At 43.2% G+C, this 19,848-nt stretch overlaps 1 protein-coding gene across 5 annotated transcripts; it reads left to right on the top strand.

Annotated features, from left to right (window-relative positions):
- Nucleotides 1-5,441: 5,441 nt before the first annotated feature.
- Nucleotides 5,442-18,488, top strand: ndrg3a (ndrg family member 3a). Of its 5 annotated transcripts, none has more exons than XM_080787259.1 (15): nt 5,442-5,843; nt 10,002-10,107; nt 10,302-10,422; nt 10,767-10,829; nt 10,947-11,007; nt 11,946-12,032; nt 12,484-12,540; nt 13,122-13,225; nt 14,848-14,913; nt 15,009-15,060; nt 15,256-15,303; nt 15,384-15,419; nt 15,519-15,570; nt 17,078-17,116; nt 17,780-18,488. In XM_080787259.1, exons 1-15 carry the CDS (start codon nt 5,784-5,786, stop codon nt 17,950-17,952), a joined length of 1,125 nt encoding a protein of 374 aa, XP_080643385.1. In that variant the 5' UTR covers nt 5,442-5,783; the 3' UTR covers nt 17,953-18,488. The 5 variants fall into 5 exon arrangements, with proteins under 5 accessions (XP_080643385.1, XP_080643386.1, XP_080643389.1 ...); XM_080787260.1 differs by having other exon boundaries at nt 5,442-5,834; XM_080787261.1 differs by lacking the exon at nt 5,442-5,843 and adding an exon at nt 7,554-7,592.
- The last annotated feature ends 1,360 nt before the right edge of the window (nt 18,489-19,848 follow it).

Genomic DNA, 19,848 nt, shown 5'->3' on the forward strand with positions numbered 1-19,848 from the left:
GAGGAAGGACGGGTGGGGAAGGATCAACATAATGGAAATTGAATATCAGAACAGGTCAGCTCCATGTATGGAGATCTAAGGTTTTGAGGTCGGATTTAGAGTTCCTGGCCAGCTCCATAAATGCAGATCCAGTCTTCTCCATGTATGGCTATCCAGGGTTTGATGAGGTCTGTGTCGTGATCTTCATATATGGAGCATGTCATGAGGCATGATGGACTGACGGCCATATGTGGTGTGATATTATTATTTATAATCATCTGAATGATTTAGCCAATTCTTGTGTACTATTATTTACAGCCTTCACTCTTTTCCGTAGTGAGATATGGAGAGATTATCTTTTGGCAATGGATGTCAGGCATTCTCGGGCACAGGAAGCATGCCAAAGTCTTTACCGGGAAGGACTCAACAATGGGGAAGGACAGCAATTTAAGTGATAATGAGCTTCCATTTATGAGTACATTGATTCTAAGATGTAGCCAAAGGATGCTTTTCGTCAGTCACCGGCCTCGGAGGGGTTAAATCCCACCCCCTTTACTCTCTGCAGTCACGCCGCCGACTCCCAGCATCCCATTCGGGCTAAAAATAGCTACTGCAGGTATGAGAGGGAAAGGAAGAGCACCCAGTGCAGAACAGCAGGTTTGTGCTGCCTGCTTAACAGCCAGTCCCAAGTGTCTGAAGTATTCAGTCACGCAGTTGAACATAAAGCTGCTAAATTAATCTATGCTATGGTGGGATTCCGTCCCGGCCGGCTGACTTCCGTTGAAAAGATTCAGAATAATGTAATCCCTTTTTTTGCAAAGCACAACAATGCGCACAATACTTTGGTACAGAGCTTTGCCTTGCCCTGCTTTGCTCTACACAGTATCACATTACATACTGACGTCACTTGTGGACGACAAGGGGTCTCGCGTGTGCATGCACTGCAAAAAAAGGACAGTGCAAGACTCATCTATTCACAGTTCACATCAGGGCGTCATATTCCGCTGCTGCAGCCGCTGGTTAAAGGATCCATGCTCTGTTCCACATTTCTGTGGTTTTTCCAGAACTACCAGAGCTCCCACTAGAGGAATTCCGCTAGCACTGCAGCCGTCATGTCAGTCCATGCCCCTGTACCTGAATCGTGAAGCAGTGGAAAAGGCAGTCTCAGCATCCCCTAAGGTGTCCTTCCAACGTTGGTTGGGGGGCGTGAGTGAGTTAGAATCCATCCACACACCAGACTGTGTACTATTTAGAGTGCACACTCAAGGTGGAGTCATTTTATAGAAAAGGAAAGGGCCGATGTGCGCTTTTAAAAATAGAACTGCTTTTAGAAGCAGAACTGCTCATGGTGGATGACTGGAGATTACTGTGGAGCGCAAGAGGAGTAAATGGAGCACAATGATTCCTTTTGCCTGTTTTTGTTCTTTTGATTTTTCTTGAAACGGTCTATGGGTTGTTAACACGTTGCCTCATAATCCACCCTATGTAACCATTGATCATCATTGAAATATGATGAAGGTTGTAATAGTCCGGCAGCCGGGCTTGTGGGGTGGGAAATTTGGTATTTAGTCTTTTTTTATTGGCCTAAAATATTGTCTACCGGTATATACATACATTCATGAACACTTGCTGACCGGCTGTCGGTATTGAGTTATTTGTTTTATAGGGGTTTATGTGATCCTACCATTAACATCCTATATAAGGCAAAAATGTCAAAATGTCATTATGCTTTAGCATGTGACAATTGTGACATGTCCATCCATTCCAAGCATTAGTTTTGGGCTTGGGCACATTTGGGCAAGTGGTTATGGTCATTTTTAGCCCAAGGGGTGTTTTTTGTGCAAAACTAATGCTTGGAATGAATTCGGAATCATGAAAAGTCCCTAGTTTGACATGGCACAGACACATGTTATATAAAGCATAATGAAAATTAAAAAAAAAAAATCTTGCCTTTTTATATAAGATATTAATAATAGGATAACATATAAACCCTTATAAAACAAATTGCTCAATACCGACAGCCGGTCAGCAAGTGGATTCATGGATGTATGTATATAGACAATACTTTAGGCCAATAAAAAATACTATATACCAAATTTCCCACTTTAAACAAAAGAAGCCTATCGGCTGCCGGACTATAATGGCCGCCAGAGGCCCTTATCCACATGTCCTTGTACCATCCTAGCACAAACACAGAGAATATCCCTGTGCTTCCACATTAGAACAACAGGGTGCAGTGCAGGCCAGAGCAGCTGCTGCCTCTTAAATTAGCAGCACTCATCAAGGCCAGGAGAGGGCACTATAAGCCTGTTCTTTGTTACAGGGGTCTTGTAATATTCTGTTTGCATGTCAGTGTAGGTGTGCGACTGTGCTTGAGCATTATGTAGGTATAGGAGTGTGACTTTGGATGTCTCTTCATATTAGTCCAAAATATAGGTTTGTATATATATATGAATGCTGTTCTAGTGTGCTAGTGCTAATGGAAAATCTATTTACGGTATGCTGATGAGGGGTTGAGTGGAGCCTACTGCTGACCTACGGTCAACCACTCATGTTGAGACCCTCATACTACTGTAGGTACCTGGCCTGCATGATTGAACCTGGCTGTATTTAAGAGCCAGTTCAACAGTACCTCCCTTTGTATGCTGTCCTGCTATTTGTTATGCTGCCCTACTTGGCAGCACTGTGAAAGCATGTCTCTTTGGCTCACAGAAACCAAAGTCAGACAACTATGATGATGATGATGTTCCACAAAATGTTATTCCTGAAAACGGGGCAACCTTTGATCAGTGTGACATCATAATAGCGTAATTTGCGGAAACGTATCATCATTAACCCATTCTGACCTGAGATCAGATTCATACGAATGTTTCCACTGGACACACACTGGTCTGATGAACCCATTCTGACCTGAGATCAGATTCTAAAAATGTCAAGTCGCTCTTCGATTTTTCAAAAATAGCAGACCTACAAGCTCGTAGCGCGCCACTCGGTGGCGCGCTATGAGCTTGTAGATCTGCTATTTTTTCAATAGATAAAGCACAACATGATGCTAACACCAAAATGGGTTCCCGGTCAGAATGGGTTAATCGGATTGGATCGCAAGGGGGAAATAAATAAATGTCCACTGCACGTTGCAGCCCAGATTCTAACCTTGGCCAATGATAACATTATAATGGTTTCACTTGTATTTGTGCCAAATTAATTACTATGAAAACCTGCAAACACCCGTCCGTCGCTCCGTCATGCCTCTATATATGGTCCAAGCACCTAGAGATGATGGTAAAGGTAAGCCTTGCCGACAGCTGAGCCATGAGGCCCATATTCTATCTCCTGTTTCTGTAGCGTGAGGCAGCTTGTTGACATGACGCTAGTATGTCGCAGGGACGTACGTACCCCCAATCCAACTCTTTTATTATTATTTTTTTATACATTTGTTTTTGGGGCTTTTTATACCTTTGATAGGGAACAGTAGTCAGACAGGAAATTGGGAGAGAGATGGGGGGGGGGGGGGGGGGGGAGACGCTGAGTCGAACCCTCAGCCTAGGTGTCCATTGGGCACCTAGTCTTTGGAGTTTGGTATGAGAGATTTTGAACGGTTTTTGTATTGAGTTGTGCTTGAAATGTACTGTAATAACTAATATACACAGAATCTTCAGTCATGAGCAGACCATGGAAAGTCGTGCACCTAAACAGCTTTTCTTCAACACATACGTTATGACCAGCGCTATGATGGTATGGAACCTTTGACGAGGTGGAAAAAGCAACATATCCTGGCCTTTAACCACATAATAATTAAGTGTATAGTGGCAGTTAAAGGACACTCATTCCTTAGGGTGGTGCTGGAGACCCTTTTTGAAACTAGCTCCGCACCACTCGCCCTACACACTTCCACTCGGTTTGAGCATAGATATATACAAAATCACACCTGCGTGAAATGAGGGGTGCTCGTATCAGCTCGTATCTAGCTTCAATAAAAAACAAACATTAAACCTGTATATAGGAGGGGCTAGCGCCCCCCAATAATAGAGACGGCACCGGGATTCCCCTCCCATCTCTATTTCTTATATATCTATGCTCAAACCAAGTGGAAGTGTGTAGGGCGAGTGGCGAGGAGCTAGTTTCAAAAAGGGTAGAGAGAGAACTACAACAGAGTAGCTTTTGAGTGTTGAGTATAGTTTCAGGTCATCTTCTTTTCTCCTTAATGCATGTTTGAAATGTAGTTAATTGATTGTTCTCATCTGGCGTAATAGATTTAAATATAATTGGGTATAATCTGTGTATAACAATGTTTCCTAATGATATGTAGGTGCACCACCTGTAGAGCAGTGCTATTACTAGTCGCAACCATGTTTTCTGAATGAGTGGAATGTCCCTTGATTCCACCAACTCACCCATTCTGCTCTGGCTACAGGATTACCGTTGGTCACACAGCAGCCTAGGCAGCTTTAATAACTACTTAAACCTTTCTTAGTAAAATGGACTAGTTACAATTGTTCTCAGACCCTTTGTTTTTCTGTCTATACACCAAATCTCTTCGCAGAAATACTAGCCGATCTAAAAGCTCACAACCAGGTGCGTTGTGAGTTACCCCCCTGAATAGGCATGCTGGGATTCAAGAGGTTAAACTAAGGGCAGGCCTCACATACTGCTTCACCCTAGCAGCTAATGTTTGACAGAAGGGCATTAGAGAACAAAATATGTGGATTAGAGGAAAAGATTCTGAGAAAATATGTCCTGCTGATACAGTATACTGCTTGTTTTTCTTTATGTTATAATATTATATTTTCTTTTCAGCAGAACATAAATAAGTTAACCAAGGTTGTGAAATCCCATTACTGAAAATGGGTTTTGAACATGGTGAGAGAGAATGTCTGAGAACTGAGATTCACAACAAAGCATACTGTAGTCTGTAAGGATGGCTATTGTCAAGTTATGAAAATTTGCATTCAATTGGGAATCTGGATCACTGGATTTGAGGCTTTTCCTGTAATATGGTGTGTGAAGTGAGACCATTTGTACTGTTAGCTTGGTTTGTGTGAAGAGATCATTCAAATGAATCTGAAACTAAAAGATGAGGAGAGTTTGTGTGAACGGAAAACGATTAGTGGTAAATCAGCAATTTGCAGCAACCCAGGGGTCAGCAGTGAATGTGTCTCGTTTCCTCTCTCCTCGTCTACCATGCTATGTACCGTTCTCATCTCATCTCCCTTCCTATGGCATCACGTTGACGTCACATCGCTGTTTCCTGGGCTGCCTGCTTCCACCCAACACTCCTCCTCCATCCATCCATCCTTCCCCCAACCCTGTTCCTTCTCCCTTTAGCCCCGCCCAGCCTCCATCCACATGACCATCTCTAATCCAATTAGCAGCCCTGGCTGGATCCACGGACGCCTTGTGCTTACCAAGTGCAAACTGCAGTCTCACTCTCCCCCGCCTCTGCCTATCTTTTTCATTCTCTCTCTTTCTCTCTCTCCCCCACCTCTCTGTCTTGTCCTTCCCTACTCCTTTCCTTTCATTCAGGTTATTCGCCCATTCTTCCTCTCTCCCTTTGCTGCATCTCTCTCTTGCCGCTTCTCCTGTCGCTGCGCTCACCCTCCCGCTACTGCACAGCTTCAGCCCACTGCCGTCAAGGGGTGCAGTCGGTCCCCGTTCCCTCTACCTCCCTCCCTCCTCTGTCTCTCTCTCACTCACACCTCTTTTGCTCTGCATCCCCACTCCTGCCCTCCCTCCTTGTAGATCTTCAAAGCTCCTCTGGCGCACGCACTCGTAGCATAACACACTCCTCTCCTGCGTGGGAAAACATGTCTGCTATTCTGGATCTGGACCAGATTGCATGCTCTGGGAATGGAGTGGTGAGTGAAGTGAGTCTTGTCCTGTCTGACACACCTCGCCGGGGAAGGGAGCGGAGGGTTGGCTCAACAAGGGGGTGTTTCTGTGGCACGTTATCCAGGCTCCAGGTTGACAGAAGCCAGCTGTGGAGTGCAGGGTCTTCCTGGCACGCCCATCACTGTCTCAGACAAACAGCTCAGAGCCTGAGCTGTTTTGTTCTGGGCAGTTGGTGCTATTGGGTTGAACTGTTTTCCTGCCAGATTTTGTCGTGATCATGTCATGCATGTTTGCACGCGTGCATATCGAAAAACGTGTGTGTTATGTGTGTGTCTATTTTGTAAGTCAGGATGCGTACAGTACCCTTGTGCACTATCAGCGCAGCCAAAACATACCCAGTGTTTAGTGGTGCATTGTAACATGATGATATGAAATATGCATATCTGTGTGCTGAGTGTCTTTGAATCTGTAAATGCTACAACCAGTGTGTGTGTACGTGCCCATCTGTGTCGGTCAGTGCTGTGTGGTCATTTGTGGTGGTGTTTAATGCCTGTTTACGACTATCCATTAGTGTAAATGTGTGCAGACTGTGCACTCGCATGCACGTGTTTTTCTTTGTACATTTGTGTGTGTGTGTGTGTGTGGGGGTGCCTTTGTGCGTGTGCCTGGATGTGTTTTGCTTTAATTAAAGCTATGAGGTGGTGCATTGTGCCATAGTGTTGCCTTTAGATATCGCTGATGATGACATGGCCTTGTCCCTCAGTATGTTTTATGATGTACTGAAATAGTCCATCAGGAGACAAGCCCTCCCACTCCCCTCATAGTAACAACAGAGCACAACCCCCTGATACCCATTTGAGATCTTGAATTTGTTTTTACCTATTCCTTTAGTGACAGACACACATTTTGTGTAGGCACCCACCCATCAATGCTTGTGGCGGTGTGTGTGTGTGTGTGTGTGTGTGTGTGTGTGTGTTGTGTGTACATGCATGGGTTGCAACCCCAATGTTTCTGCCCTGTAATAGTGCTCTGTCGTGGAGCTGATTGATGTCAGCATCAAGGCAGGGTAAACGGACTGGGTGGGGGTTGTGGTGACAGGGGGGGGTTGTTGGAGTAGACAGGAGCAGGATTTGCAGGAGGAGATGAAGCATGACATACTGCTCTCCTTTTCTCAATCTCTCCTTACCCCATCCCCCTGCCCCTGCCCCCTCTGCCTGTTGAGTATATCACCCCACACTCATCACACACTCATCCAGCTTTACTACCCCGTTCTCCTTCATTACGGGACTGTGTGGTTCTATCTATGCAACCTAGAGTCTCTGGTGGGTGGTTACACTGCAGAGGCTCGTTCCATCGGCCCCAGGCAAATGGCGGAGGAAAAAAGAAACGTCTCTCTTTCTCCTCAGAGAAACAAACTCCTGCTCAGTATTCCGGTGAGGTCTCCCTCCCCGCTTCAGCCCCCCCCCCCCCAGCTGTTGGCCAGCATGGCTGTCTGCGTTATTAGTGAAAATGAGGAGTTGGAGCTATTGCTGTGTTCTCTCCCTCTTTTCCACTTTCATATATTTCATTCGTTATTGTTTTGTGAGTTGGAGTGTCTGTGTGCCCTTTTTCTTCTTAGAACAAATCTTCTCCTCTCACACGGTTTGTCCTTGACATCGTCCTTCCCCAAATTCCAAAACTGCAGTCCACTGGCATTTAATTTCTGAGGTGTATGAAAAGACCCTGGAAACCGAGCATCTGTAACCGTGTTAGATGATTACATGATAATAGTTGAAATTGAAGAGGTACCTTTTGTTGTTTGTGTTTACTGTGAGTAATTACAGTCTACTGTGGTCACAGAGAATATACTGCAACAGTCGTCCTTGAGAATTAACCTTCAATACCTCCAGAGAGCTTGTGACATGTATCCATCAGTCGAATGTCTAAAATGGGGAATGGAGTGCACAGACAGACAGTCACAATGCAGTACCATTCTGTCTCTGAGTGTCTGTTCGCTACACACTGCTTGTGCACTGTATTATTGATGACTAGTGGGCCTTGAGGCCAGTCATGCTCTGGACCACACCCAACACCCACTCACTCACATGCAGAATGGGACTGTGACTGTGTGTGTGTGTGTTTACATTTATATTTACTTGGCGCCTTTCATCCGAAACCCTTCACCTTGTGTATTAGATTCACACACCATCATAACAGGCAACCATGCAGGGTACCAACCTGCTAATTGTGAGCATGGGTTTAGTGTCTTGCTCAAGGACACCTCAACACAGAGCCAGGAGGAGGCTATCAAACCGGAACCTTCTGGTGCTCAGGGCGGCCACTCTACCGTCTGAGCCACTGCTGCCACTTATCTATCTATCTCTCTCCCTCTCTCTCTCTCTTTCCATCTCCTCACACACACCTTTGTGTGTAGCGCCAAGTCACACTGACCTTGGAAGCTGCACGTGCATGTGTGCGACTGTGCGCGCAAGTGTGACGTAGAAAAATGCTGTGAATCTGTAGAGGTACAGCAGAGAGCTGAGCACGAGGAAAGTTTGGACACATGCCAAAGAATGACTGTCAGTTACCGTATATTGCGTCACTTCCTCTTCCATGTCGTCTGAATACTAATGCAGAGTTGTACCACTGTATTTTTGCTGTGTCATCCTCCATTTTACTGGAACCAAGACACGACCGACCGTAGGACCAAGATTGTCATATTTAATGCAAATTGATGTGGATCGATACACACTTTTTTCCAACCATTCCATTGCTTGCTTTTGTACAAGCCCTACAAGGTGGGCTGCTCTTGACTAATGAAGATGTACCAACATCGAAACCTTACTCTATGCACCAGAGATACAGGCCTGTGTGCTCCAGTTAAGCTTTCCCTGTGTTATACTGCACTGTGCTGGTAATTGACAGCTTCACGGAAATGCCTATTACAAGAGATGGATGGGACTGAACTGAAGCAACTGCAGCAACAGCTCCCTGAATTTTAATGGCAGCCCCCTGCAGCTGCATTCAAGAGGCGATGACTCAGGCTTTTGCTGTGCAGTCATACTTAGGCTTAGGGCTTTGAGTTTCCGAAACCTGAAATTAAAAGGACTCCCAGACAGCCCATTCAGGCATTTGAATGTCCCAGCATATTTGGGGCTTTGTGCTGGGAGCACGTGCTGCATATTGAACGCACCCCCACAGATTGTTTGGCAAATGGACTGTCCTACGGACCATTGGATACTTTCTTCCATGTGATGAATGTTGTTCTAACATAAGATGCGAGGATAAGATATCTTGTGCATTGGATCCTTTTCTGACCACATAGAAAAGGCTATAGTTTTAAAGGTGCTATAAGTGATTTATTTTCAAATAGTTGTTTTTTTTAGCTCTATATTCTGATATTAATCATTGCTATAGTGTTTGTTCAGTTTCAGGGGTTTCACTTTCTCGAAAAATCTTTAAGAAAAGAAAACATGCCCACCAATTTCATCCAAACCGGGAGAAAGAACCCATTTATCAGTTTCAAATGTTTAGTATCCTAAATCCCAATTCATATTTTGCCTGCTCATCCATCCTTTTTGCTGCGTTCAGACAGGCAGATGCAAAGATACAATCTACCATCCAATGGAAGTCAGCAACATGAAGCTACGAAGCAAATCCGACGTTTGTAGCTGCTGCCAAAGATACAACTGTCAATGACGTAGTGCGAACCAATTTTACACTCGAGGGTGTGCTTTACTGTGATTATTGGTTCTTCAGTGACGTTTGTGGAACCCAGCTTCCTCTGACACACATCCTCACACTTGATGACGTCAACGACCATGTTGAACAACACGGATGAAAAGCAATATGCTGTTTATCTTTGCATCTGCTCGTGTGAACTTACCATTTGTTTACACTGTTTACTAAAGAGCTGGAGAGTGGTTGGTTTACCATCAGTGTTACTGAGCATTCTAAGCAATGATTACTAATCAGATTGTAGAGCCATTTACTATTTACCACTTATTTTGACGAGAAAATAACACTTACACCCCCTTTAATTTAAGTCTACATTTCTATGCTCTTATGGTCCTTCGCCGTTATCAAACGGTTTGTGGTACGAGCACATCCACACAGAACACGAATATATTTGCGAATCAAATTGGCTCAATTATTAAAAAGGTGAGTCTGTCATGTCCTGAATTGTGCGCTCTCTCTCTCTTGATTGGATACAGGAGCATGACATTGAGACACCGCATGGCGTTCTCCATGTGACCATGAGGGGCGTGCCCAAGGGAAACCGACCTATCATCCTCACGTACCATGACATCGGCCTCAACCGTGAGTCAGCACACACCGTCCACAATACTAACACTGTCACTTCTGTTTAGTTAAGAGAGACTACTGCCAGGGCCATGGGGGTTTAACAAGGATCAGTACGCTTACATGAGTCAAACTAGTCTCCGACCTCTTGTTGGGGGTCCTACTCTTGATAGATTATGGTTGTGACTGTTTCCCTTTCTTTCCTTGTCCAGACAAGTCTTGCTTCAACACCTTGTTCAACTATGAGGACATGCAGGAGATCACCCAACATTTTGCTGTAGTCCATATTGACGCACCTGGACAACAAGAGGGCGCTCCACCCTTCCCCGCTGGGTTGGTCTCCCAATGTTTTACTCTTTGTGTGTGTCTGGTCTGCTCATAGACAATGCATGCAAAATTAACACTTAGAAAGCCCGAGACGGAGGTCTCCGCCTTATTAATGAATTTACGTCGGATGCCTGGGACGGAGATTAATCAAATATATGAAGACAGGTTGACAATGGGCGAAGTGGTCCTAAGCTCCCAAACTGATTTTCATTGTAAGCAAACTCGAAGATAGATTTCATTGTAAGCAAACTCGAAGCTAGATTTCATTGTAGCCATTGGCATGGGTTGAGTCTCTGTCTCTTGTCTCTCTCTATCTCTCACTGTGTCTCTCTCTCTCTGTCCATCTCCAGATACCAGTACCCAACCATGGAGGAACTGGCAGAGATGCTGCCCTCCGTGCTGACTCAGCTCAAGTGAGTGCATGCATGCTGCACCCCGCTGTCAAATCGATCAGTGGCAATCTGCATATATTACACACTGACTGTTCATTTCCGTCCCTGTAATAACTGGCCGTGTTGTGCTCCCCGCAGGGTGAACACTGTGATTGCCATCGGTGTCGGAGCAGGAGCCTACATCCTCTCCCGGTTCGGGGTACGTCCACATCTACCCACTACCACTGATTTCCCCCAACCTCTCCACCTCCATATGCCCTGCTGTCCATCTTCTCCATCTCCGTTTATAATAAAACGTTTTCACAAATACAGCTGAAGATAATGACATTCACTTCTGGGTCCATTCCATGCCGGTGTCATTACCTTCAGCTGTGCTTACCCATCAGTTACATGCATGGGCTGTGAAATGGGTCCATAACCACAGCTTCTCTAGGCTTTTGGGTCGTTTAGCCCACATGGAGCTGATACCCGGCCTTTAACATTTCAGAACTATCCCCAGGTGATTCTCAATTTCATTCTCGGTTTCATTTATTTGAAGCAGAGAATTTTAATGTTACTGTACTCCATGCAGAATAGCTCGTAGGCGTGATGTCTGTACAATAGCGCAGAAAGAAGCGAAAGCGAGTCGAGCAGGGTCAAGGAAGAGCACTGAAAAATGAACAGCAAAAAAAGAGAGGATTGGGGCTATGGTCTATCTTGTAGGTGGGTTTAGTAGTCGGTATGGCTGAGCTGACATGGTCCTTGAAGGGTCCGGTCTTCTTCGGAATTTAATGAAGAAAGCCATTGTAGTTTGGTGTGTCCAGTCTGTAGGCTGCTATTAAACCCAGTGGACGGCGTGCTGCGGGTTCGACTCCCGATCCCGACGGCCTTTGCCGCGTGTCTTCTCACCCATCTCTCTCCCCATTTCCTGTCGGTATACTTTTACCTATCAATAAAGGCAGAAAATGCCACAAACATATCTTTAAAAAAAAAAAAGTATAAATCTAGTATAAAGAGTAAAGACTTGTATGTTTGCAAGAAGGTACAACTATCTCATCATCCCAGTCCATACTGGATTAGTAAAGACATGTGAACTACCAATTGTTGCAGAGAAACCTCATTTAAAACCACAACTGACCTTTTTCTTTGTCTTCACAGCTGAACCATCCCGACATGGTAGAAGGCCTTGTCCTGATCGATGTAGACCCCTGTGCAGAGGGTTGGATTGACTGGGCCGCCTCCAAGGTTAGTACAATGTTCATTTACGGACGCATACGGATCCTAGTCTTTCCATTCATACTCTTGTTGAAGTTAAATTTACATATAAGTTTCAGATGAGTGTCGTAATGTATGCTGGATGTCTAGTCTACCATACTCGTGCATCTTTATACTCCCCCATGCTTAACAAATTCACAATGCCAGCTCCTTTAATTGGACACTTTTCCTATTTACAGCTTTAGTCCCCACACGTCTCATATTTGACATTGAAAGGAGAAATTAGGTCATACTGTGTGTGCCTCAAATATGACGTAAAACACAAACATGAAATGCCATTGACAATGAAGGAAAAATGTACGTAGACGAGCAAATCGACTAACCAAACGCATAAATTCAGTTGTTCATGAGATGATGTATGATGATGATAAGACCGCCCCTCACTTCACACGGGTGTGATTTTGTCTTTGCATATGGACAGCTGACGGGATGGACTAGTAACCTGGTGGACATTGTGATGGCTCACCACTTCAGCACTGTGAGTTTTTACAACAATACTCCTGCCAGTGTGTTCCCCTTATGTGAATTGTTACAGTCATGGTGACTGTAACATCTTGATATTCCTGCATATATTTTTCTTGTCTTTACTTGCGCAAGCAGAGTGCGCAAGTACTGTGGTCGACATAATTAAGAAATGTTTCAATGTTGGGTGGGTAAAAGGTAACTTATGTATACATGTATGACTGTATGTCGGTAAGAATGGTGGTCCCTTATTGGCTGTTGACGGTGACGTAACTAAGGTACGCTTCAAGGTAGGTATACGGTATTTATATTTTATAGAGGGGCTGATCGTAAGTTCGTAGAGGTCAGCAGTACTTGCACACTCTGCTTGCGCACAAGTAGGCCATGTATGGCCTACTTGTGTGCAACGTGCAAGTTGGCAGCTCGACAGAGTGCATTTCTAGTTATCTTAGAAATATAGAGACCCTGTTATTTCTGTCCTCTACCACTGGGGGATGGAGATTAGCATAGCACATATTAAGTTGTATTCTACTCTACACTACTCAGGACAAGCTATTTTAACACTCATTAAGTTGTATTCTACTCTCCACTACTCAGGAGGAGCTGACGGACAACCAGGAACTGGTCCAGACCTACCGTCTGCACATCGCCCAGGACATCAACCAGGACAATCTGGCCCTATTCTGTGGCTCCTACCAATAGTAAATAAATACAGTAACATTTTATTTTTTGAATTATTTTTGAGGGGCGCTAGCCCCTCCTATGTCCATCTTTGAGGGCTTGTGTAAACAGAAACATTAAAGACAAAAGTGAGGACCCAAATTGTGATTGGCCGGAATGAGGTGATATATGATGATAGATTTTATGCCCAGCTTATAGTGAACACAAACACAATGATTTGATTGACTGATCACCCCATAGCGATGATTTGATTGGCTGAGCAAAGTACATATTGAGGATAAAAGGTGAGGGCAGAAAAGATGGCAAAAGTGATTGGCTGGAATGACATTTGTGATGATTTGACTGGCGGAGCACAGAATGTGTGATTTTTGAGGGGTGCTAGCCCCCCTATATTCAGCTATTGTTGTAGATTTTCGTCTTTCACAAACGCGCCCCTCACTTCACACAGGTGTGATTTTTGTTTATCCTCTTGAATAGCAGATCAGTATTTTACCGTTTTTGGACGTGTTCTTGACCCTTGGAAAAATAGTATTTTATTAATCGACTTAGAAATTCCTGCATTGTTGGCACATTAAGTGCTGACAAAAACATTGCACCAAAATACAAATCCCTGCTCTAGGACATACTCAGATAATGAGTTGCACAATAAATCCGGTACTTTGGACAGTGTAGCCCAAAAGACACATGGATCACCTTACAGCATATCGTAGCCATTCAATGGGCTGAGTCCATCTCGGCCAAGCTGCCACAGCACACAACCAAAACTCTCACATGTCTGGCCCTTCTCTGCTCCTCCATTGGCTCCCGGTTACTGTATTTGTTACTGTATTTGTTACACAGTACAAAACACTGATGTTGGCCTACAAAGCAACCAAAGGTATGCCACCCCCATACCTTCAAAGTTAGATCCAACCTCCCCCCTCCACTACTCTTCTCCCTTCTGGCTCCCAAACTATGGAATGAACTCCCCATTGCAATCAGAACTGCAGACTCACTCCCAATCTTCTGCCGCAGCCTGAAAACTCACCTCTTCAGACTCCACCTTAACCCTTAGCACTTGCTGTAGCACTGGCCTTTGACTCGACGACCTAGCAGGCGTATGCAAGGCTAAGATAGCATATTAAGTAGACATAGCATTCTTTAGTGTATACTTAATAGTTTCATTGTACAGATATTCTACCGTTAGACGGATGTTAGGTTCTTATTATCCTAGATGACTATTTCTATGCATTTGAATAATAATAATAATAATCTAATCTATAATAATAATCTATGCATTTGATGCATAATAATAATAATCTAATCTAATAATAATCATCTATGCATTTGATGCATAATAATAATCTAACTAATAATAATAATTAATAATACAAATAACTGGGATTTATATAGCGCTCAAAGTACTCAAAGACGCTTTACATGTGTGGGGAAGAGGGCAAAATAATTAGAAAAGGGTAAAGAAGAATTTAAAATAAATAACGCTAAAAGTTACAAGTTGAAATCAAGGTCTACTCTATTCTGAACAGGTGTATGTGTGTGTGTGTTACCTTGTGGTGTTCTTGCTTACTGTAAATAACTCTGGATTAAGAATGTCTGCTAAATGCCTTAATTGTAAACTAACGACGTGTCTTCTGTTTACTAGCCGTCATGACCTGGAAATTGAGAGGCCAATTGTAGGTCTGAATGAGGATACCGTCAACACACTAACGTAGGTTTTGGTACTCGTCTGATGGCAATAATTAATCCGTGTCACTTGTATTGTGCGTCTATAGTAATTTCTGTCCCTGTTCTCTTCTTACCCAGATGCCCTTCCCTGCTTGTGGTTGGGGACACATCACCTGCGGTGGAGGCTGTGGTGAGTTGAATGGCATAAACTCCCCAAAACTTTGAAAGCTTAAGCTTGGTATTAACCACACCCTTACATTCCTGTTTTGAGCATTATCATTATGTGAAATCTTTTTAAATAATAGAGAAAATAACTGCTTGCCTAGCGTGTTTCTGTATTTTTGTTTTCCGCTTCTTGTAATTCAGATGTATGGCCTTGTTTCAGGTGGAGTGCAATTCCAGATTAAATCCGACCAAAACCACATTGCTAAAGGTAAACATTATTGATGCAACCTTCAATTTACTGGATATGAAGCACTTACAATGTCTAACACATTGTCCTGTCTTTCTAAGATGGCTGACTGTGGAGGCATGCCCCAAGTTGTGCAGGTGGGTTTTCTTTTTTTTTAAGAAAAAAAAGACCAACATAAATTATGATTATGTTTCTGAATAAATTCTAAATCGGGGCTTCTATGTTGTCTTTCACAGCCTGGCAAACTGGCTGAGGCCTTCAAGTACTTTGTTCAGGGCATGGGATACAGTAAGTCCACAAATCTTTCATTTCTTTCAGTGCAGTTTTGTCATAATTTATGTACTGTGTTGTATGTTGTTCAGGTTTAGTATCATCCTGTTCTGTACTGTCAAATAATCTTTACAAGTTCACAGCCATGTTTGTGGTCAGAGCCTGTTCCTGTTGACGTGAGTGCAATGACGAATTAGTTGTTTTCGTGTGGTGTTCAAATTTGGGCTGTGGATTGTGGCCAACAATGCTTGAAAAGACCCCGCTTTTGTCACCCCGGACACGGAGAGGCAGCCTTTGCGCCTCTGTGGTTGTTAACACAGTTTCCTTTCTGCTCTTTGCAGCGTGTCGCACCCCCAATCCTCAGTAGGTGAGGTGCTTCTAGCATGTCTGAAATGAAGGTGGCATCACAGATGTGTGCTGAACAGCGATATACTTCCTGTTCAGTTCTGAGTGGGAGTGAAAAACGCTCACTTTGTTTCTGCCTGTGTGTTTTTCTTTCCTATTTTCTATTATTTGTTTAATGATGTCCTCCAGAAACAGTGCATAGCCTACCTCTGGGTTTTACCTTCCCATTCATCTGCAAAAAACTAAACGAAAACAAACAAATTATACAAAAACATTTATTATTTTTAATCATTAATTTTCAATGCACAAGCCAGAGGCTGGTCCATGGATGGATCAATTCATGAATATGTAGATTTGCTTTTGCACTGGCTTTATACACTAGGTCCTAGGACGTGATGTCTGTGTATATTTTGACCCTCCCACCCACCCCCAACCCTTCACAGTGGGAGGGCAGCCTTGGGTGGTAAATAATGTAGTACCCCATGGATCAGTGTCACTATAAAGGCCACCAAGCCCCTGCCCTGACCCCACCGCGCCTCCCCTGTTGAGGAAATGGCATTGCAGGATTAGTACAAATGAATGAGTCTTTTTCATGCAGACAAAGTGGTGAAAAAAAAATGGAACACCTCTGCGTGTTTCTGAAAGCTGCTCTTCCTCCGTTAAAACACATTGCCAACAGTGTGAAATATTGTCAACAGTGTGGAGAAAAAAAAGGCAAGTTACACAAGTGTCAGAGATGAGTCAATGCATACTTTGATCTCTTATCTATTGTGTAACAAAAAGCCATTTGAACATGCTGCTGGCCACAGTGTTGCAGTGCATTTGAACATGCTGCTGGCCACAGTGTTGCAGTGCATTTGAACATACTGCTGGCTACAGTGTTACAGTGCATTTTAACATGCTGCTGGCCACAGTGTTGCAGTGCATTTGAACATGCTGCTGGCCACAGTGTTACAGTGCATTTGAACATGCTGCTGGCCACAGTGTTACAGTGCATTTACTGCAGTTTAGACCTTTTTGTTCTAATAAGGCACTGTGACGAGCACACTACCCCATTAACCTTCTGTTTGGATCAGGCACAAACCAAAGTGGTAAATAGCAACACAAAAAGCTACCTTTTCCTTTTCAACATTTCTTCCTTTCTCCCTCTTTTCTTCCTTTCTTTAACTAACACTTACAGTTCCCTACGTTCTCCTCAGTCACCTGAGCAACGAATCAGGTACCACGTTCTTGAGCTCAGCTGCCAGGCTAGAAGGCTTCTGACCCAATGCCAACCTCCACTTTAGCCCTACAAAAGATGAATGTCAATGTATGCATAGGTCCAGAGAAGAGAGTTTAGCATTGGATTGTGGTGGATATTGTTTCTAAACTGTCCACGAATAAATCTTTCGCATACTTTGACTCACATTCATCTCCCTGTAGGCATTTAATTTACGTCCCCTAGCATGGATTCAGTTCTATTCTGTCCTATTTTGTTGCATGAGGTGCTGGTGCTGCTTCCTTTCAGTTGAGTGGAATTGCCAATGCTGTATTCTAGTGTTGTGTTGCCTCAGTCAAGACTGAATTGTATCGTTCGTTCACACGTGCAATATATTTTGTTTGCACATGCAATTTGTTTTCAATTAAATTTGTGTCAATTCATTTTGAAAATGACAATTGGCCAGAATTGTCTGCATGGTGAATATTGGCGGTATCGTTATTATTATTTCTTTTATTTTTTTTGTCATTATTATTTTATTTTTTCAGTCATGTTACTGGGAATGTGATTCTAAACCAGCTGAGTCATATCATTGCACTCCCCTGCACTGCAATGAGCCTCTGTGCTGGATGACTGGAACGCTAATTGTGTGTGTGTCTGTGTGTCCGTGTGTCTGTCCCCCAGTGGCGTCAGTAGGAATGACTCGTCTGGCTCGCTCTCGTACCGCCTCGTCCTCCAGCATCACTTCCATGGACAGCAGTCGCAGCCGCAGCAACCTTAACAGCCTGCTGGAGGCCGGCGGCACTGGGGGTCTGGACAGTCAGTCTGCACCCCAGACCATGGAGGTGTCCTGCTAAAATCACACCCCTCCAGCCTCTTGCTACCACCCTTTCCTGTTCTCCACCTTCCTTCAGTAACTTATACGTCTCCTATCTGTCTCTCTTCTCACTCTCCTAACCTGCTCCTAAGCTCTTCAATGCCAGGAGGATCTGTAACGACTTGTGTGATAGACCTGAAGATATAATAAATATAATAAAATGCATATTATTAAATATTCTTTTGAATAATACACTGTCTGATAGACATTCCGAATGGGGATATAAAGAAGAATTATATTTAAACAAAAAGATGTGTTAAATATTTAAATGGTGTGAAGGTACGAACAACTTTCATTCTCCACTATTTTCACTCTGTGTAAGCATGTCTTGTGCAGTCACATTTGGAGGCATCAGTTTAGTTATATTGTCTCCTTCATTTTTGCTCCATTAATAGTGTTCCTTGTATTTATTTTTCTGCCATGTGTCTTTACATTGACTGACTGTTCATTCCAGCCAGAAGATTGTCTCATATACGGTGTTCTGTTGTCTGAATAAAATATAGAAATTTTATTTAATCACTTTTAGCCGGTCATTCATGCATTCGACTCTAACACACAACCTCCATCAATTGTGACTTACTGTAGTGTAGTTGTTTTTATGCTGAAACATTTCTTGCTGCGTTATCCTGCTGATTCAGTCATCACGCACACACGCACACCACACACTGGAGTGATTCCTGCAGAAATAGGATTCCACAGTATCTTTGTTTTTTTTATCGTTTTGTCTGCAATTGGTCAGGGAGAGTGGTCTTATTAATTTTTGACTATACTACATACTAGCTGAAGTAGAACAAGACCTGATTTTAAAAATAAACCTTGAAGAAAGCTGCTTTTTACACGTGTAAATACAAGGGGAGAGTGGTTAATATGTAGCTTCAGTCAATTCTCACTACATTAAATTTCTTTTTTTAAACTGATTCTGTTTTCAATTGATGTTTTTGTTCAGTTGACCTATAATCCTACATTTAACCTCCAGTGGATTCAGATGTGAAAATAACATGTTCAGTCCCTTCACTGAGAGGCCCAGTGGTGCTTCTCACTGTTAAAGTCATTTATACTACTACTGAATAAAATAACATGTTCGGTCCCTTCACTGAGAGGCCCAGTGGTGCTTCTCACTGTTAAAGTCATTTATACTACTACTGAATAAAGGTAGAAGATGAAAAAGGAGTGTGTGTAATCAATCTACAACCTGTATTTCTGTGTTTGCAAAATCAATTTCCCCTCCAGGGGATTAATGTCAATCAGGCCTCATTCAATCATACCAAACACCAATCAAGCAAATGTTTGGTCTTTTTTTTTTTTTGGTCCACCACAATGCTTTTCCAATGGGAGTCACATGGTTTGATCAAACATTTGTGTTTGATTGCTGGTGGTGTTCTGCCCCTCCTCCCTCATCAAACAAATGTTTGGTCAAACCATATGTGACTCCCATTGGAAAAGCATTGTGGTGGCCCAAAAAAACATTTGCTTGATTGGTGTTTGGTGCGTGTGAATGAAGCCTCAGAATGCTCTCACTCCAACATTCATTATAAAAACAAGTAATTAAAGGTTGCACGAAATCAGTGCCCTGCTACTTCTGCAAGGGGGAAGCTGAAATGACTGGTCATGTTTCCAACCGCAGTTGTGGTTTCTTCTTTCATTTTCATGATGTATCTCAATCTTTTAAATGTTCTTTTCACAGTTGGGGCCATCTGCTAGCTTAATAATTAGAATTGTAGACTGCAGTTAAGATAAAATGTTGCCATCTATAGCTAGTTTAATATAAATAAATAAACTAGAATGGTCAGCCCTTCTGCATATCTGATAAAAAGGTTCTGAGATTCCTTTTTCCATTTGAACGGTGATCAGAATCTCCTGGGTGTTGAATCCAATT

Source organism: Protomyctophum bolini (assembly GCF_963924005.1).
Source record: "Protomyctophum bolini genome assembly, chromosome: 2".
NCBI lineage: Eukaryota > Metazoa > Chordata > Actinopteri > Myctophiformes > Myctophidae > Protomyctophum > Protomyctophum bolini.